The sequence below is a fragment of the Eleutherodactylus coqui genome, chromosome 1 (assembly GCF_035609145.1).
Source record: "Eleutherodactylus coqui strain aEleCoq1 chromosome 1, aEleCoq1.hap1, whole genome shotgun sequence".
NCBI classification, from domain to species: Eukaryota; Metazoa; Chordata; class Amphibia; order Anura; family Eleutherodactylidae; genus Eleutherodactylus; species Eleutherodactylus coqui.
In genome coordinates this window covers 344,765,973-344,785,246 of record NC_089837.1, presented here as the reverse complement: position 1 = coordinate 344,785,246, position 19,274 = coordinate 344,765,973, and the positions used below count along the sequence as shown (strand labels likewise).

Here is a 19,274-nt window from a genome sequence, read left to right as displayed (position 1 = left end):
GCATCATAATATAGCCGTGATATCCAATATGTGATTTAAGTATTCCCTTTTTTAAGCAGTGTAATACCAATCAAAACCAACATGGATACAAATACAGATCAAATACTCCTGCATCTGGTTCATCATTATATGTTCTTATTATGGTCATTTACAAATACGCTCATATGAAAGAGGCCTTATGGGAAGAAAGAAGGCATTGCATCAGGCAGTTCTGTGTGGTAAAAATTCAGGTCTCCTATGGGAACTTCAAAAAACAAGTAAAGATCAGGTTGATAAAAAAGGGTGGATATTAGAAGAATTTTTTTTTTTAAGTTTTCATGTAAAAAAATAAAAGCAATAAAATGAATGTCATTTTATTGCCATGTCCGTAAAAGTCCAAAATTTTAATTAAAAAAATAGCAATGGCAGAATTGTGATAACATATACCCCATATGGTACCAATAAAAAACTGCAGATTTTCCCTCAAAAGAGAAACCCTCACATAGCTCCATGGATGGAAAGATTTTATAGAATGTGGTGACAAAAACCACTATTTTTATACAGATTTTTTTAAACTACATACTGTATTTTTAAAAGTAGTGAAAAATAATAAAAACTATATAAATTTGGTATTGCCGTAATTGTATTTACCCACAAAATAAAGATAGTATGCTATTTTTCCTGCATCATGAAATACGTAAGCCTCTAAAAAGACATAAATGTGTGTTTTTTTTCCATTTCACCCCGCTTAAAAATATCTAAAGGTTTTGCAATACATTGTATAGTAAATTAAATGTTATAATTAAAAAATACAGCTCATCCTGCAACAAAAAATACTGTCAACGTAAAAATTTTAAAAAGAGCTTTTGGAACAGAAGTAAAAAAAATGAAAACGAAAACCCCCGAGGTGGCTCATCCTTCAGGAGTTAAGAGATTATAGAAAGAGGATAAGAGAGGATAATCGCACTGTCTTCCCAGCAGGCATCAATGGTACAGACTTTAGCTGGTTATGTGATGCTGTGCTGAGACATCAGAGGACTGCTAGCACAGCACAGAGGAAGGGAATGCAGGGAGAAATGTAAAATCAAACGGTGCCTGATAAGCATCAGACAGGAGGTTGCACTGCATGGAAGTGAGAGCAATATACTTTGGGGACATCCAGCTTGTAATAGGCAATCAGGTAACGCATGCAGTGATGGAGAAGAAAATATTTTTCTTACTCGATTTGGCACTTAAATTAGAGCAGTAAACACTCATCATGAAAGGAAATACATGGCGGTGGACGAGTCATGCTTACAATAGCAAAATCAATTTCCAGACATATTTAAATTTGTCACAGCAGTATTCATAACTAAGCCACATAGTGTATATGACGTTTGTTTCAGGAGTGTTGGTACTTATACATTTCAGACAGTCTTTGCTATAGAATGTAGAAGATATGCTGAAAGATATGTGTTTATAGACACAATTTCACATAATGCATGAAAACACTTTAAGCACATATGCATGGTATGCAAACCCATACCTGGCTCTACTTCAACATCTCCACATAATGACCAAAAGGTGTGACCCCACGAGTTTATGCAAATGGGAAGATGCAACAATACCTCTTCAGCACCACGTATTGGAAGGCAGCATTACCTGCCAGTCAGTGTCAGACTTTTTTTAACAAGCCCTGTAACAATAACTGGGAATTGTGAGCCAAAGCCAGAATATTCTCCAGAAGAAAAAGATAACACAGACAGCTGTTGCGGGGTTTTTGCCCCTCATCAGTGGTTTCTGGCTTGGCTAGTGAAAGGTCTATAGACGTGAGTCATGAAGGGTTTTGTTTCTCCTTAGGGAGAGCATCTAGAAGGTGTGAGAAGACTTATAAGGCCATCCATGCTCCTCTGGGAAATATGCAAATAGAAAGATGGAACAATACCTCTATAGTGCCCCCTATTGGAAAACAGCATTCCTGCAAGTCAATCTTACTGTTTGCTTACACTGCTAAGTTTGTTGTAGTTGGTCTCTGATGTCAGTAGTCCCTCCCTTCTCCTGTCTCTTAGCTTCATTTTACCTCATGTTTAATCATCTTCTCTTCAGTTGTACCAAAGTATCATTTTTTCACCTGCTGATGAATTTGCGCACATTTACAAGAATTTCAGCTTGAAATAAACCTTATTGGATGCTTCATATGTGTCTCTGCAGCTGAGTCGACACTGTTTTATAATGTTTCTTTGTGCGAGTACAATGCAGACACGTTGAGATTGACCCACAGCCTAACATTTGCAGAGTCAGAATAACGATAAGGTCAGGAGTGATATACCTGCGTAATCTGCTCATCTAGACTAAGGGCCCATTTATGGACAGCACATAGACCCATTATAGCCAAGACTGTACACACGGTATGAAGGCAGGGGCATGACTAGCACATGATGTGAGAAAAGATGGCAATCCAGAACTCCTACCACCAAGTTGGTTTGATCCTCTCCCTGAAGTGGTGTTTTTGTCACTGTTGTGACAGTTCTCTGTGCTACATTTTTTATTTCTGGAGAGTGGAGTGATGAATGGACATTTGTGAGACCTGTCTGCTATTTTATCTGTATTGTGATGATGAGGAAGAGAGAAGCTGGCGGTGCACGTGTGCCCAAGCATCTGCAAATGTTACTGTGAATACTTTGCAGGTGAAACATCTGGGGCAATATTGACTATCGTGCAGAATGCACAGAGCATGTTGATCGCTTTACTCAGAAATGTTGGGATGCAGTGAATAGGTTAGTGGAATTTGCTAGCTCAACTTCCACTAAGAATTGTTCATGATACAACTACAGCTGTATTTGCCTCTACTTATGGGACTTTCAATACATTATTTAATACAGCCTTAATTGTGAAGGGTAAGCAGTTTTTGATCACAGTACTTTTGGAAGTGAGACACTCATAACAGTGGCAACCCCAACCCAGCACTAACTCCCAGTAAAGGGTGGCACTCTAGAGATTAATGTCAGGGCTCAAACCCTTGACTTCTTGTGTTCCAGTCAGCAGCTCTCTCCACTAAGCTACCCAGGACCTGGACAGTTCCCTTGCTGAAACCTAGCCTTGTTCTGCATTTCCCAGTTACCTTAGTTCCTGCCTCCTGGTTCTGACGCGCCCCTGTTTCTGTTTGCACTAGCCTAGCCCTGCCACTCCTTCAGTGATTATTGTGCGCCACCACCTTGATCAAGATGCTCATCCTTAAAGAGGGGCCTCTGGGGATACAGGTGCCTAACACCTTTTCCTTGTAAATCCTAAACCCTCGGGTATACTCTTATATGCTCTGCTTATACAGTACATTTTTTTATTCAGAGCTAGGAAATTTCACCTTTCATATGCAAATGACTTCTTAAGGGTTATTTACACAGGCCAATTATTGCTTAAAATTCATTCATTTTTCATTATTGCTGACTTTCAATCAGCATAAAAAAACATCGCTGGATCGCGGACTTCTCACTGCGTGTAAACACTCCCCGTGCAGCACTACACATAGAATGTGAGAACCCGTGATCTAGTGGTGTTCTCTGCCTGTCTAAACGCTCTGGATGACCACTAACTGCCTTACCAGCGATGGCAGCACTCATGCAGTTGCTTAGATGACTATCATAACATCTAAATGGGACTTTACAGTGGTCCTGTATGAGACAAGCCATTGATATGATGGAATCTAAGTGCAAGAGCAGTAAAGGAAATGACCATCATCAGTCCCTTGTGAACAGCTCAGAGAAAGGAACATGAGTTTGAATTCTTGATTGCAGTCTTTATCTCCATATCAAGGTGAGGCGCACTAATATTAAATGAGTGACAAATGAGTCATATTCTCTCATGACAGATTTTCTTTGCATTTCAGCTGCTCCTTTAGTAGCCTATGCTCCCATTTTCAACAGCTCTTTCTATAATATGTCAGAATGAGGTAGATTTTAAACCATTTAGGGCTTTCCTAAGATGGCTTAGTAAAGTAAAGTTAATAGATGCATTCTAGATTTAGACAGTACAGTAAGGGGTCACTGAGGAGCTGCCTAAAATAAATTTTACACTGGTAGATCAGAAATGAACCCCAAGCAAAGTTTTTTCAAGTCAATTGGGACTCTTTCAATTCAATTTACATGGAGCTATTAGCACTTCTGTATGTGCCTGAATGATCAGCAGTACAAACGTTCAGGCACATATGGTTCAACTGTTGTTAGCAATACATCGTTGTTCACACAAGGCGAGGTGCTGCTGATGATGGATGATTATCACCTGATCGCTAACACTTTTATGCCTCATGCACATGGCAGGTCTGGATTCCAGCTGCGGAATCCCACACGGAATCCAGCCCTGACTGTGGTGGGTGACTCTGCTTACCTGTTGTCTTCTTCGCTGGCATCCGTGCGGACCTGTCTTCTTTTGGCTCTGTACTGCGGATGGTCCGCATGGCTCACTGTCAGACATGCGCAGTACATATATTTTTTTTAACTCTTGCTTTTCTCGCGGACTCCGCAACCCATCCAGAGTGACAATGGTTTGTGGGTTGGACGGCTTCCATTGACTTTAATGGAAGCTGTCTGTGCGGGAACCACAAGAAAATAGTGCATGCTGTGTTTTTTAGTCTGGGAGTGGAAATTGCAATTGATTTCTGCTCATGGGCATAAAAAATTACTTTGCCATAGCATGCTATGGAGGGTTATTGCTGCGGAATCCACAGATGATCGGGTGGACAAACATTTGAACAATCATCTGCCCGCACAAAAGTTCCTTAACTTGCTAAATTCAATAGGCGATGAACAGAGAAACAAAACAACATTTACATTAATTAAAGTCATTGCTTTAAATGTAAAATCTTCTGTGCTACATTTTTAAAATATCAGAATCTGTATAGGGCTCACGCACATGGCAGATCCCAGCGTACTGAGTCTGTACAGCGGTAACCGATAACTGTACGTCTCCCTAGTATGGAATCTCTCAGAACAAACTCTACATACATCCATAAAAATCTGTGGCATACGGAGCTTCGGTGCAGGGCTCATACGACCAATGTGAGGTCTTATTCTGAGTCCTTACAAATCTGAGCACTAATATGATGGTGTGCATGAGCCCTTACATTTTTTTAGCTTTTAATATTTTTATCTACCACCAGGAGGTAAAAAATGGACAAAGGTGGTACCAAGTTATTTAACTCTTTTTATAGATAGATTTGACGATGAGTACATCTACAAATGTCATCCATTGTGCCTACATCAAAATATATCATTGATATCTTCATAACCTTTTCACTATGAGGTCAGACAGATCATTACATTTTGTAACAACCTCAACTGCAAAAAGTCCATTGACTTTTTGGACATATTGGCGCACATTTATGATGTTGTCTAAAAGCGACAGTTTCTCTTTTAGACCGTTTCATAAATCTGCCACATTGACTTTGCTGAAAGCAGCTGATATTAACTCAATATATATATATATATATATATATATATATATATATATATATATATATATATATATATATACTACATTAATGTTAAAAGTGAGTTTTATAAGAGATGGATAGAAAATATTTCATATAGCTGGTTTAAACATATAAGAAAAAATTGCAATAAAGACATAAAATAGAAGGACCCGGCTAAAATACTGAAAAGCTGTTTTAGAGGAAAGGGAACATCCCAAAAGCATATTTTTCTCAGCTTATAATCAAGCCCGTAATCTCACTCAAAAGGAATGTCTTGAGACAAGACCTAAAAAGATTTTCTCGAACTAGTGAAGCCCAAGGCCAAATTATAGCCACCTTCTCACACATGATAATCCAGAGGGTATAAGTAGAGAAAAGATTTCAAAAATTGAAAGCTGACTACTCATAATAGAGTGAACAAATGTCCGATGCCCATTCCAAACACCCTATGAAGAAAGAGCATATTACATTGGAAAAACAATAGAGCACAGTGGTCAGCTATATAGTAATTGAAGAAACAAACTCCTGACATAATAGTGCACCCGTGTTGAAGTAAACCTGTACACCAGAGTCATATCTGCTGGCAATTATACAGTGGCCACGAGATGATACAACTATATTTTAATGAAGATAAACCAAACACAAAGAGCCTTCGCCTGAAAAAAAAACTAGTAACATGAACAAAAAAATGTATTTGCTAAATAAAATCCTATTTCATACAGTATCCGTATCTAAAGAAAATAAGAATGACCCCTCACCAACATTGCGAAGAGAGAAATAAAAAAGACAAACAACCCCGGCTTGAAAGGGAACAAGTGCTGAAACCTTATCTGCTCTGAAAAACACAGTGGTATGCAATATAGCTCATCCCTGATAAACTTAACCTTTCAAAGATGTTTTTCTACTGTTAGCAGCTACGGGTTTCCCTCACTCTAAACAACGTGAATTCTATCTAAAAGCACAAATTAAATGAAGCAAAAGAAAGTACGGACACTGTGTCTACTACTAGACAACAGAAAAACAAATTCAAGCCAGTTACAGCTCAACAGTACATTATCTAGTTAGAAAGTATACTTAACGGGGTTACGTGAATAGAAAAAAAAAATCAATACTTACCTATTCCTCCCCCGTCAGTCTTCTTACCGCATCCTCTCTTCCCCAATCTTCTCCTGGCTCCTCCAGCCCCCACCCCAGGTCACCTCACCTCCAGCCGGCCAGATCCTCTTCTTCCTGTTTTAGAGCGTCCATTAGTCGCAGTTCACTTCCAAGAGGGTAGTGAACACAAGGAGTGATGTAGCATTCACTGCCTAGTGGGGAATGCTGAATTCTGCTTTAGCGCGCATGTGCGATATATTGGCACTAGTGTTCAATATAGCATACGAAACACTAGTGGCATACATTACGCATGTGCAGTTGCGCTAAAGCAGGTTACAGAGGATTCGGCATTCCCTGCAAGGCAGTGAACACTATGTCATTAGTGACTGCGTACATTGTCCTGCAGAAAGCAGAATGCCGGCAATGTACGTTTCATCACAAGAAGAAAATCAGTCTGGCTGAAGGTGAGGTGACCTGGGGGAAAAAAAACATTTTTGTTTTTTCTTCCTGCATTTTTAAAAATCGTAACTCCTTTATTTATCCATCAACGCTGCTGTATGAGGGCTTGTTTTTTGCGGGACGAGTTGTATTTTTCAATAGTACCATTTAAAGTATCATATAATGTACTGAAAAACTTTTTAAAAATTCTAAGTGGAGTAAAATGAAAAAAAAACCAACATTCTGCCATCTTTCGGTGCATCTGGTTTCTATGGCGCACAAACTGCAACAAAAATGATACGATAACTTTATTCTATGGGTCATTACAATTACTACGATATAACTTATATATATATATATATATATATATATATTTTTTTTTTTTTTTTTTTTTTTTTTTTTGCTGTACTACTTTTATTTTTTTTTTAAATGTAATTTTTAAAATTATTTTCTGCAGCCATCTTCTGCGCACAATAACTTTTTTTTATTTTTCATTAACGTAGTTGTGCGAGGGCTCATTTTTTGCTGTATGTCCTGTAGTTTGCCTTGGTACTATTTCGGAATACATATGATTTCTTGATCACTTTTTATTGCATTTTTTTCTGGGAGATGGGGCGACCAAAAAAATTGCATTTCTGGCGTGCTTTATTTAATTTTTTTTTTTAACGACATTCACCATACAGGATAAATAATGCATCATCTTGATAGATCAGACTTATACGGATGCAGCGATACTAAATATGTATTTTTCTTTTATTAAATAAATTTTTTTATTATAAATATGGTAAAAGGGGTTTATTTTTAACTTTTATTACTATTTTTTTTATATTTGGTAAAACTTTATTGTTATGATTTTTACTTTTTTTTTAGTGCCCACAGGGCACAACAACTTGCGATGCTTTGATCGCTCCTGCAGTATCATGTAATGCCATAGCATTACATCATAATGTGATCGGGGAGGCAGTCTATCAAGCCACTCCACAGGGATAGCTTAATAGGCCATCTGCCAAGACAGCCCTGGGACCTGTCAGAAGGCCCTCGGCTGCCATGACACCCGCATGGCTCCCTGTGATATCATCGCAGGGGGGAGGACGTACGGGACACCCGAACATCGTTCAGGGGATTTAAATGCCACTGTCAGAATTGACAGCAGCATTTAAAGGGTTAAAAGCGCCAATCAGCCAAGTGGCTGATTGCAGCTATTGCCGGCGGTTGTCAGCTGTAATAAACAGCCGACGCCCATGCTGTACGAAGCAAGGCCGCCCCGTGATCTCTCTTCGTACATACCCCAACTCGGCAGGACGTAACTGTACGTCCTATAGTGGAAAGGGGTTAATTATGCTTAAAGACCAGTCTATACTTGGAGACACGTTTCTTCTTTAGTACAGACGCCACTACAGAGCATATTTGCGCATGTACCAGTCCGAACTCTTTCTTTTTTGTATTGTTCAATCAGATCTATCTTTTTTCGCACTGGGCAAGGCCTATTTTTTCTCATGCATAGGAATATTACGCGAGAAACACGGATGTGAAAACGAAACAATTGCAATCAATGGCTTTGCTTCCTGCAAAACGTTACGAAAATATGGTCATCTGTTCAAGTCCTGAAACTGAAAATTGTTTATTTTGTTTGCAAACTGTTTCAAAATCATTTACAAACACTGGAAATATGTTTGAGAGAAACAATGCTTGGCAAACATGTTTGTAGAATGTTTTGAGTCCAAACCTGGCCTAACAGTTTATATGCATACCAACCCACTTACTTAGGCCTCATGTCCACGGGCAGATCGGATTCCACATGCGGGAGCCCGCAGCAAAACCTGGCACTGCGGGTCTTCTGCTTACCCATCTGAGTCTTCATTTTCATCACTGTGGATGTGTGTGGAAGCACTGTCCGTCACGCCACCGCACATGCGCAGAGGAGGGTTTTTCTAAAAACTCTTGCTTTCCCACGCGGAATCCGCGGCTGTTCTGCAATTCAATTGCAGACAGGCCACAGATCGGAAGGCTTCCGTGGATTTCAATGGAAGCCATCTGTGCCGGATCCGCACTGAAATGGAGCATGCTGCGATTTATTTTCCGGACCAAAACGAATCTGCATGTTTTATTTCATTTGCGGAGGTCCATGTTTCCCAGTGGGGACCTTGATTTGCCGGTCTCCGCAAATCAAACCCGCCCGCAGACATTGGGCCTAAGGAGGAAATCCACTTCGATGACACAAGAATTTGTGTTCTCTGCAAAGTTGAACACGAAGTACCTTTAACCTGTCCTCAGCCTCATTGTGGCTGATAGAAAATATGGCCGTGATGTCATTGAAAGCATTGCGCTTTTTATTTCTATTTTTGTACTTCGAGTATGTAATGTCCCAAAGTATTTTGCTAGCCTGAAATTCCTCAATGATGTTAAGCATATTTTCCTTTGTCCTCATACTAAAATTAGCTAGGTAAAAATATGCAAAGTACATGTTGACACAGCGCAACTGATCAAGCCTGTGCATATATTCCACAAAGTGTGTTTACAAAAATGTCCAGGCATGTAGACGTTGTTTCTTGTTATCTGTTTGAAGTGGAAAACAAGAAACCTTGTTTTTTTTCTCCAAAAACATGAAAATGGGTTTGTAAAATGTCTCTGAACAGTTTGTAAATTGTTTACAAACAGCTTACAAACATTTTGAAAACAATCTCCAAACATTTTTTGAAACATCCATAGAAACAAAAGAAACACTGTTTCCAAGCATTGACAAAACATGTTGCCAAGTATGGACTAGGCTTATTTAAGCACCACTACCAATCAGTAAATGATGGCACAAGCTTAGTGATATGGTAAATTCTGCCGTGAACAATTTGTATCACACAGATTTAAAGAGCTTTTTTCTAACCTAGAAAATTATTGCATGTTGTTAAAGGTATTCTAATTTGTGGCGTCTAACTGCCATCTTCAGAATATAGCTACTAAATTGCTAGTGAATTGCTGCAGCTATTCTAAACTTGTTTCTTGTGTACTCATACTGACATTTCCAGTAGGGAGCACAAGTATGAAAGAGAAATACCTTAAAAGACCTCAGTCCTCTTGTTATGAAGATTGCTAGGATCCCAGAGGTGAGCCCTGCACAGAAAATAATGTTATCTTGGAATTTTCTTTTAAGCCTACATAAAAGTCAAGCAACTTTGTAAATAATTTGTTCTATGGATCTTGTACCACTCCTTAACTACATCATATTTTATTTGCAGTTTAGACAAAAATGGGTGTAAATTCCAAATTCTGTTGGACTCTAGTTCTCTAATAACAATGCATTATGCAGTTACACACAAAAACTCCTAAGGTCTAGCTTACATATGTGAGAGGTTCTGTTAGAAAGATTCATCATAGATTCTGCTAAATCTACCCAAAAATATAGCGCAGCATGCAGCGCTATCTTTTCAATAAAAGGAAAACTCGATGGACCTTGGGTCTACTCAGGGCTGTTGAGAGATCCAGCACTGTTAAAACTTTCATTGTATCAAACAGCAGCATGCCGGTAATCCACAGCAAGGTTCAAATTAAACTAGTAATAATTTTTCAATGACTTTTGCATTTGAAACAACTTATAATAGAAAAACATATTTTCTACTTAATAAAGTGCTGGACAACAATGCCAGGTTCAGCTTAGCAGAATTTTTCCGTATAACAGATTTATCAATATAGTATGAATCCTGTTGTTGGATCTGTTGCATGCTGAACTTGGGGAGAGGCGACTACATGATTTATATGGTATTGATAAATCTCCCCTATAGTGCTTATCGATAAGCCACTCTTCTAGCACTAAAGCAGAAGAGCAGTGTCTATCTGCCTGTCCCAAAGTACCTATAGAGACCAGACAAGGCAATCATAGTAAAGTTTTAATTCGGGTCTATAGGACCTAGGGTATATAATCATAGTGCTGAACATATAGAGCATTTCATGTGTTGAAATGACAGAATTAAATATGACTGACTGTAGAGACCTATGTGGCACCAATTGGAACACTTGCCTATTTACGTCTAGATTTGCATTTGCTCCTATTTTTTCCATTAAAAAGTCCGTTACATAAAACATGCCTAATAAAATATGAATGAAAATCATACCTCCAGATGTCTCAGTGTGTAAATAAAACAACAAAACCAGACATGTACTTTGGTGCACTGCCAAACTTTATTTTCCCATATAATTGTCGAGGGAAACATTTGACATAAATGGTAGTTAAATTCAAGACATACATGTCTTATATAAGGAGAACTTTCTATGCACCCATTCATCCTGCTTGGGAAGGACGTATCCCAACAAATGTGTCCCCTGATTTTAGCAGATGTGCACTGTCCTCCGTACTTGGTGGAATCTGTAGCATCCATTAACACAGGTAAGTGGTCTTCTGCCATTACACTCAATGCATTTGTCCAAAAAAAGCAAAATCAAGTCAAATTAAAAAAGGCAGTAGTCCGACAGTGTTAAGGATTCGTCAGAGTATTAATGTCCTATTACTTTGAAAATATATAAATCACATCCTGGTAAAATCAAAATCGGAAATAAATGCATGTTTGCATATAATAAAATAAAAATACATATACAAGGTTTAGGGTTTGTTTGAAGAAATCCTACTACAAGAACTCTTCAGACTGAATGTCACGCGATTGAAACACTGACTCATAGAATCAAGGATTCATTTTGAATGGATTAGCTGACTCCAAATATCCGAAAGAAGAAAAGTTTCCTTTTGCAACAATTAAATATAATCAATTTGTGTGGTGACATGACAAACAAAATGCTGTGCCTCGAAATGACCAAATAAATCCTAAACATTCTGAGTTAGCAAGCATGTGTCAGTAACGCAAATATTAGCTGCGCTCTTACCTCTTGTATTGCCCCATACTAGCAGTTGGCCATTTTTAGTATGTTTATGCCATTACTACAGGGCTATACCTCTTAGAGCCAACTCGTTCTCCCACAATATGCTTTGCCACAACATCACCGTATTAGCAATTTATGAACCATATCTACTGCTTATATCCCCTGAGAAAAATCTTGTCACATTTGTGGTGCTTTCTTGAATCTGTTGCTGTTTGTTCAACACATTCATGTAGTTTATAATACTGTATCGCTGTGAAGAACATAATTATGTTCACATCATTCAAGGTTATGTTTTTGTTATCTCCAATTTCAATTTCGTTATATGAATTCTATTTGGATTGGCAAAATTCATGGTGTCCCATGTCTCGTAAAACTTCTTTTGCATTCAATTTCATCACTTTGATGGTCATGTATAACTGGTGTTAATTTTAAGCATGAAGAAAAACGTTATCATTTTTTTCATTTTCACAAGCAGAAGAACCGATTCTATTTTGTGGTTCTTCAATGTTTCATCTGGAACTTAAGAATGGAATATACTTTACTTATGTAATATATGAAGCAGTTTGGTATGCAGGAGGCCAAGTAATGCTCACATCTCCATGTCAAAAATAAAGAGACATAGGTAGACAACATGCTCCCTTCTCTTGGCTAGATGTGCATGTGTTTTGAATAAAAGCGAAGAAGAGAAAGACAGACAAGTCAATGTCTTAAGTGACTATTGGTATGAATGAAGGAAAAGAGGTGAGTGGCAGTGTGTGGGTTTGAATACATTAATATAGAGACAAAGAGGGAAGTTTATCCCATTCCCGTGTTTTGCAGGAAACAGCAGACACAATGGGTGCATGTTTGCCCATCTTGTCTATCACAACAGGCCCACAAAGTCCCATGGCTATGCCATATCTCTGACCCGCCTGATATAGTCTCTGAGTTCATGTTGATCTCTTAGTCCCATATCTCTGCAAACCCACTCAAGATCACATTCTTCTGCTCCTGGTACTGCATCATAAACACTACCTTCACTAGGTAAACTAGTAAAAGTAGTAAACTTCACTCGTTTGCGTTTCGATGTTGGAGAAGAACTTAATGGGTCCTCACTTGCTTCCCTACTTGAACCACCACCACCAGAGGAGCCATCTCCACGTCCATGAGATTGGCTTTGAACACTAGCCTGAGAACTGCTGTTACTGCTGCTTCCTCTTGCTTCCCCTCTACAGCAAGAAGAATGATGAGGTGGCAGGGTTCCTGCTTCTAAGGGATTTCCAGGACTTTCAGGTTGTGGGGATAACTCTCCTCTTGCCCTAAGAGGTTGTCCATTTCCAAGAAAAACCCAATGGTGAGAATGATCTGGATTAGCCTGGCCCTCTGGTGGAACCCTTTTGTGTCTGTATTTTAGAACAAAGACAATACAGTTTATCAGGAAGACCAGTATGGCAAGGCAGAAAACACCAAGGAGAGCATACATCCCAATCTCCAGGTCTGTTAATCCCCGGGGTAATTGAGGATACACTGTAGGAATCGGTAAGGAATAATCCCCTGGAACATGTGAACTGTGCTCTTCAGCTGGCGTAGATAGTGATATCATAGTTGTTGTTCCTGATGCTTCTTTGTTTTCTTCCACAGGTGAGTGTGGGGGAACCTCAGTTAGCAATTTTCCTGGTTCCCCTTCTCCTCCTGGTTCATGTGAGCCAAAAACAACATGAACAAGAGCTGTTGCTGTGAACAGCACACTTTTCCGTTTAGTTTTTTGGCAGCTTTCATTAATTATCATTTCTGCTCTTAGAAAAGACCCTGTTCCTTGCTCTTCTCCAGCAACAACAAGAGGAAAAGCCCGCTCGGGGCTTACAGATACCACCTTTTCATCCAAGCTACTGACTGCCAATGTGTAATCCTTGGGATCATAGAGTGACAATGGCGCAGAACTTCCATCACTGAATGTGAGCCAAAGGTTAAGTAGACCTTCCTAAAAGAAAGAAAAATGCATGCATTAGTTCTAAACACCATAACATCCATCATTTTACCAGTAATACACAATTCAACATTCCCATGCAACACTAGCTTCCTTGTTGAGCTAGGCCAAGTGTAAGGCAGGGTAAGTAATTACTTAGGGGGTCATTGAAGAGAGCAGAATTTAATGTTCTGCTTTTAAATTTCTTAGTACAACCAATTGGACATGCATCTTCTCTTGGTATTGCTTTTTTCGAAAAAGCACCTAAAACTCTAAGAGGTCTACTGGCTTTCTATGAAATTGGTTCTTATGTTATGTCCCATTTAGATGGAACGATAGTCGTTTAGATGACCACATGAGCGCTGGTGTCACCACTAGGTTGTTAGCGCTTGTGCAGAGCATTTAGGCAGATCACCGCTGGCTTTTCGGTCAGCACTTCATATTCTACGTGGGGAGCGTTTACAGTCAGTGAAAATTCAGCGATCCAGCTATGATTTTCATGCTAGCTGAAAGTGAAGGACCAGCGAACTGTAAACGAATAGTGCATGAAGACTGTGCATTTAGATGCAACATTTAATGGGCAAACGTGTTCGTTTGAACGATTTTTGCGCAATAATTGTCCCACGTAAATGGCCCTTAAGAGTGGCTGTGATAAGGAAATTAGACTATGAGCGCCACTGGAGAATGGACTTGTATGAGGGCTTAGTCACACAGGTGCATCGGCGCCCATGTTACTGCAGGTAGAAGACGGCCACACTTCAGGACAGACGCCTCTCTGCAGCGCCGGGAGAAAGAACATGTGACCGGCTTCATTGCCGGTCATGTGTTCTTTCTTCAGCGCTGCGGGGAGTCGTCCGTCTTGAAGTACGGCCGTCTTCTTCCTTCAGTAAGGGCTCAGTCACATGGGCACATCGGCGCCGGTGTACGGGTGCCGATGCGCCCATGTGACTACGCCCTAAATGTACAAACAAAAGAGAACGGATGACTATGTAGGTATTAAACATGTCTAATGTGCTGTCATATATAAGTGCTATGTGGTATGGAAATAAATGCACAAAAAGTGCACTCTAGTACAGAAAACTGAAATCTACATAACAATGGTTAAAAATTGAATGGAAAGTGAATGTATAGACAATGCTATCACAACTAAACAAATTTTTGAAGTGCCTGGTATCAAAATGGCATAAATAAAAGCATTATACAACAGTAGGGAATGGATATTTCTGTAGAAATGCTCTAAACACTTACAATGATTTAACATTTGTGTGAAGGATAGTTCCGCCATATGTATATCACTTACACCATATGAGAATTGAAGATGAAATAGACTTTGGAAATGTTTTTTCCTTTCTCATACAGTAATGCTAAACTTCAGACAGCCCAGACCAGAACTGGTTATACAAATGCTTTAATGTTGATATATTCCTTTCGGGATTATATTTATCTGTGTACGACACATTCTAACATTGCAAGTGCATTTAGCGATAACATCTTGACAAGAACACATATACAACACTCTCGCATCTAAATTAAAATCCCACTTTGAAATAACTCATTATTTTCATACTCTTCACTGAAGTACTAGATTGTAGATTAGACTGTAGACACACTATACTTCTTCAGGGGGGTCACTTACTTGTTTTGGATATTTTAACAGATGCTGGGCTGTTGTCTTTGCAACTATTGTGTGGCTGTTTCCTGGGCTGGCATGTAGGGAGAGGGCCAGCCCTGATATCACCTGTGCCTGAAGCTCCACAATGCTGACCTTCTCTTCAGTCACTGTGATTGTAGTTTCACCCAGCACTGCCTCCATAAGTGGAGACACCACCTGTCCAAATTGAGAAAAGAGTAAGGCAAAGCACAATGAAATAATAGAATTTCTTATATCTTGATATGCCATAATATTCAACATCTTATGACTTAAGGGGGGGGGGGGGCTACACATGTGCAGTCACTCTCCGGAATAGCTGAACATAAACCTGTTCTCAGGGTTACTGGGGATCCTAGTGGTTGGACACCCACCGATGAAAAAATGTATGGCATATTTAATAGTATGTGCAGAATAAGCCTATATAATGTAAAGCCACATTGTACTATTATAACATGTGTGGAGGAGTATATAAAAATACCCCCTTATATAAAAAAGTTAGACAAAAGTGTCTAACAAATCTAGCAAGACGCACAAAATTTAAAAGGGGTTTTACAGAACTAAGATGTTGATGGGTGGTCCTCAGAATAGGTCAGCAATATAAATCTTGATAAATAAATCTTTTTATTTGTATAGCGCCAACGTATTCCGCAGCGCTTTCAAGTAATTTTTATTTATTACCCCCACCAAGCTGGGTACTCATTTTACCAATCTTGGAAGGATGGAGTCAACCTTAAGCCAACTACCTGAACTATGCGGGGATTTTACTTGCAACCTGCTGGTCGTGAGCGAGAGCTTAGCACTCGGCACCACACGGGGTTCAGATCTGTGGGTTTCTACTACTTGACATCCTCACCAGTCATCTGTTTGAAGATGCCAAGGCATGTTTATGAGCACTACATCCTCCTCTCAGGCATGTTCATTGGTCAGATGGTCAAAGGCGGGCTAACTTTTGTATGAAGCATTAATAAAGATTTCCGTTTTTGCATTTGTGTATGGCAAGTATTTTTTCACATCAGTAGTCCATTTGCACACTACTTTTATCTTCTTTTTATTATCTGAAGCATAGGTCATCAATATCTTAATCCTGGAAAGCCCCTTTAACATACAAAACGAGTCACTGGCACATCTTCAGACTTCTGGTATACGTTTACACTGTCTAAATAGTAGGAAGGATTAGTTGTACAGTATAGCAGATTGTTATATCAGCTTTCTTTGTCCGGTAGTCAGTAGAACTTGGGAGGAGAGCTGAGCTGCTGATCTAGATCATGTAGTCTATTTTTGTCTGATTATATTTAGTATGTTGTCATATATGATAATGAGGTTTACGTTATACAGGCTTTACCTCTACATTCACAATACCAATAAATGTGTGAATAATAGCTGGACGGAGAGGAAGGTTGGAGGGATGGCTTTTTGAGGATGGGTGTGATGGATGTATGTTTAAAGTCAAAGGAAACACACCAGTAGTCAGGTGTACAGGTGGTGCGGTGTGACTTGGAAAGTAGGGTGGAAGGCTTTAGTAATGGTGAGGAAGCAAGTTAAGGGTGAGAGGACCTTGCACCTGTACAGAGGGCCTGCAGGGATTGTAGGCTGAAGCTTCCTCTGAAGTTGTGGATCTTATGTTTTAAGTGTGCAATTTGTGCTTTTGTAGCTCTTCTGTGGTTTTAACCCAAACTGACTAGCCTGTGCTCCCCACCATTGGCGTAACTATAGCGGATGCAGGGGATGTGGTTGCACTCGGGTTCAGGAACCTTAGGGGGCCCATAAGGCCTCTCTCCTCCATATAGGGAGCCCAGTATTATGAATAAAGCATTATAGTTAGGGGCCCTGTTACAGGTTTTGCATTGGGGCCCAGGAGCTTCAAGTTACGCCTCTAACGTCCACACCCACATTTGTGAGCCTTATGCACGCATGACACTACCATCGGTTTACCAATTGTCCTTTCTTGCACCACTTTTGTAGTTACTAACCACTGCATACCAAGAACACCCCTCAAGAGCTGACAGTTTTCACTTGCTCTGACCCAGTCATCTATCCATCATGATTTGGCTCTTGTCCTATTCTTCTCTAGTTCTCGGCTTCCAAAACATCCACTGATTGTTACCCAATTTATCGCACCCCACAACAGATGGGAGTGTTATGAGATTATTTACTTCTCCTGCAGTGTTTTAAATTTGTATTGTTTTTGTTGAGAACCGAATATTGTTAGCAATACTTTTAGCATTTTTGATGATCTGCATTTAGCTATTAACGGACTGTTTCATCTCCATCTTCACACTGCATTATTTACTAACACATCTAAGTGCCTCCTGTGTACACAGACACATTGCTTAATAAAGGCTTCATGAAGCTGAAACATTGCACATAGGTGAATAAAGATGCATTTATCTGCTGGATTAAAGCCATTCTTCTGTTTGTTGCATACAAGGGGATTGTGAATTCCATTCTCTGAGGCTAGCACCCTTCTGCTGCTTAATTCACTGTGCTGTTTCCTTCTGTTCTGAAGATTGTACTTGGCACTGTTCACTGACTGACTTCTGTTTAGACGGAAATCTTTGATAAATGAGCGGCACTCGGTATGACTGGAGGTCTACGACTCTGTTACTGACCCAAACGAAAGCAGTGACTTGAGCACATCAGCAAATGTGTCACTAGGCTTCTCTAAAGGGAATCTGTCACCTACTTTTAACCCTATATGCTAAGCTTATGAGCTGAAAGTAGGTGACCTGCTGGGTCCAGGGATGAAAGTTTAATACTTACCTTCCCTGATGTTCTCCCAGTGTCAGCGCTGAAAGCTGCCGCTAGATGCATTGAGCAATGCACTAAGAAGTCTGCCTGTTCTAATTTAATAATGGACGGACTACTTAGCCGTGCTGCTCAATGCATTCAGTGGCGACTTGGAGCGCTGACACCGGAGGAAGGACATGGGAGGTAAGTATAATACTTACATCGCAGACTCAGCAGGTCACCTATTTTCAGCCTGCAGGCTTGTTTTATAGGGCTACAAGTAGGTGGCACAGTCTTTTTAAGTATGGTGTTAAATTGAAGAGGCTGCCAAGATTAGAAAAACAGTTGCTTTCTTCTAGAAATAGTGCCACACCTGTTTATGGGTTGTACCTAGTATTGCAGCTCTGTTCTGTTCCATTAAAGAGTACCCGCACTTTCACGTTCAGAGCGCTTCTGCTCCATCAGCCACTTTCAACTGAAGACGACCCCAAATAGATCTACAAAAGCACCATGTGAGGTTTTCTCAGCTGCCGGAAGGAGCAGAAAATGGCCGATGGAACAGAAGTACTCCGAAGGTGAAAGTGCAGGTACTCTTTAAATTGAAGACACAGGATGACAGCTGTCAAAAAGTTTCAGTAAGGGTCCTTCCACACAGTCAGAATTTTTCCGCATTCTGCTCCATAAGCAGCTGTAAATTCTGCATCCAAGTCTGCAAATTTTGATGCAGAATGACGATGGCTTTAATTCTGCTGGCAATTTGACATCAAAACCCACAATAAGACTTGCAGATTTTCGAAATTTTTTATCGCAAGCGACAATTGGACATTCTAATGTTAAAATTGTAATGCAATAAAAAGAAGCCTCCATAGGGAAACATGGGAGATAAAAAAAATCGCACATCACAGAACGATAAAACATGCTGCGTTTTTTCTCTCAACATCGGATCAGTGAAAACAATTTTGCTCGTGTGTAACCACCCTTAGGGATCGGTCCGAGGAGCATTTGTTTTAGAGCATGAATAGCCGCGCAAAAAAAACGCATATCGTGTGTAGAAAAATCGCGTAAATGGATGGCTTTGCACTCAAATGTCCTATCTTTTGCAAGAGCAATTTTTTAGCTCCTCTAAAAAACGT

At 39.7% G+C, this 19,274-nt stretch overlaps 1 protein-coding gene across 1 annotated transcript in view; it reads right to left on the bottom strand.

Annotated features, from left to right (window-relative positions):
• Nucleotides 1–11,103: 11,103 nt before the first annotated feature.
• Nucleotides 11,104–19,274, bottom strand: part of TMEM132E (transmembrane protein 132E) — a 457,158-nt gene continuing 448,987 nt past the window's right edge. The window contains exons 8-9 of the mRNA XM_066576251.1: nt 15,400–15,591; nt 11,104–13,778 (exon numbers count right to left, since the gene is read on the bottom strand). Coding sequence (XP_066432348.1) covers nt 12,708–13,778; nt 15,400–15,591 — 1,263 coding nt within the window. The 3' untranslated portion in view covers nt 11,104–12,707. The remainder of the gene's footprint in view (nt 13,779–15,399; nt 15,592–19,274) is intronic.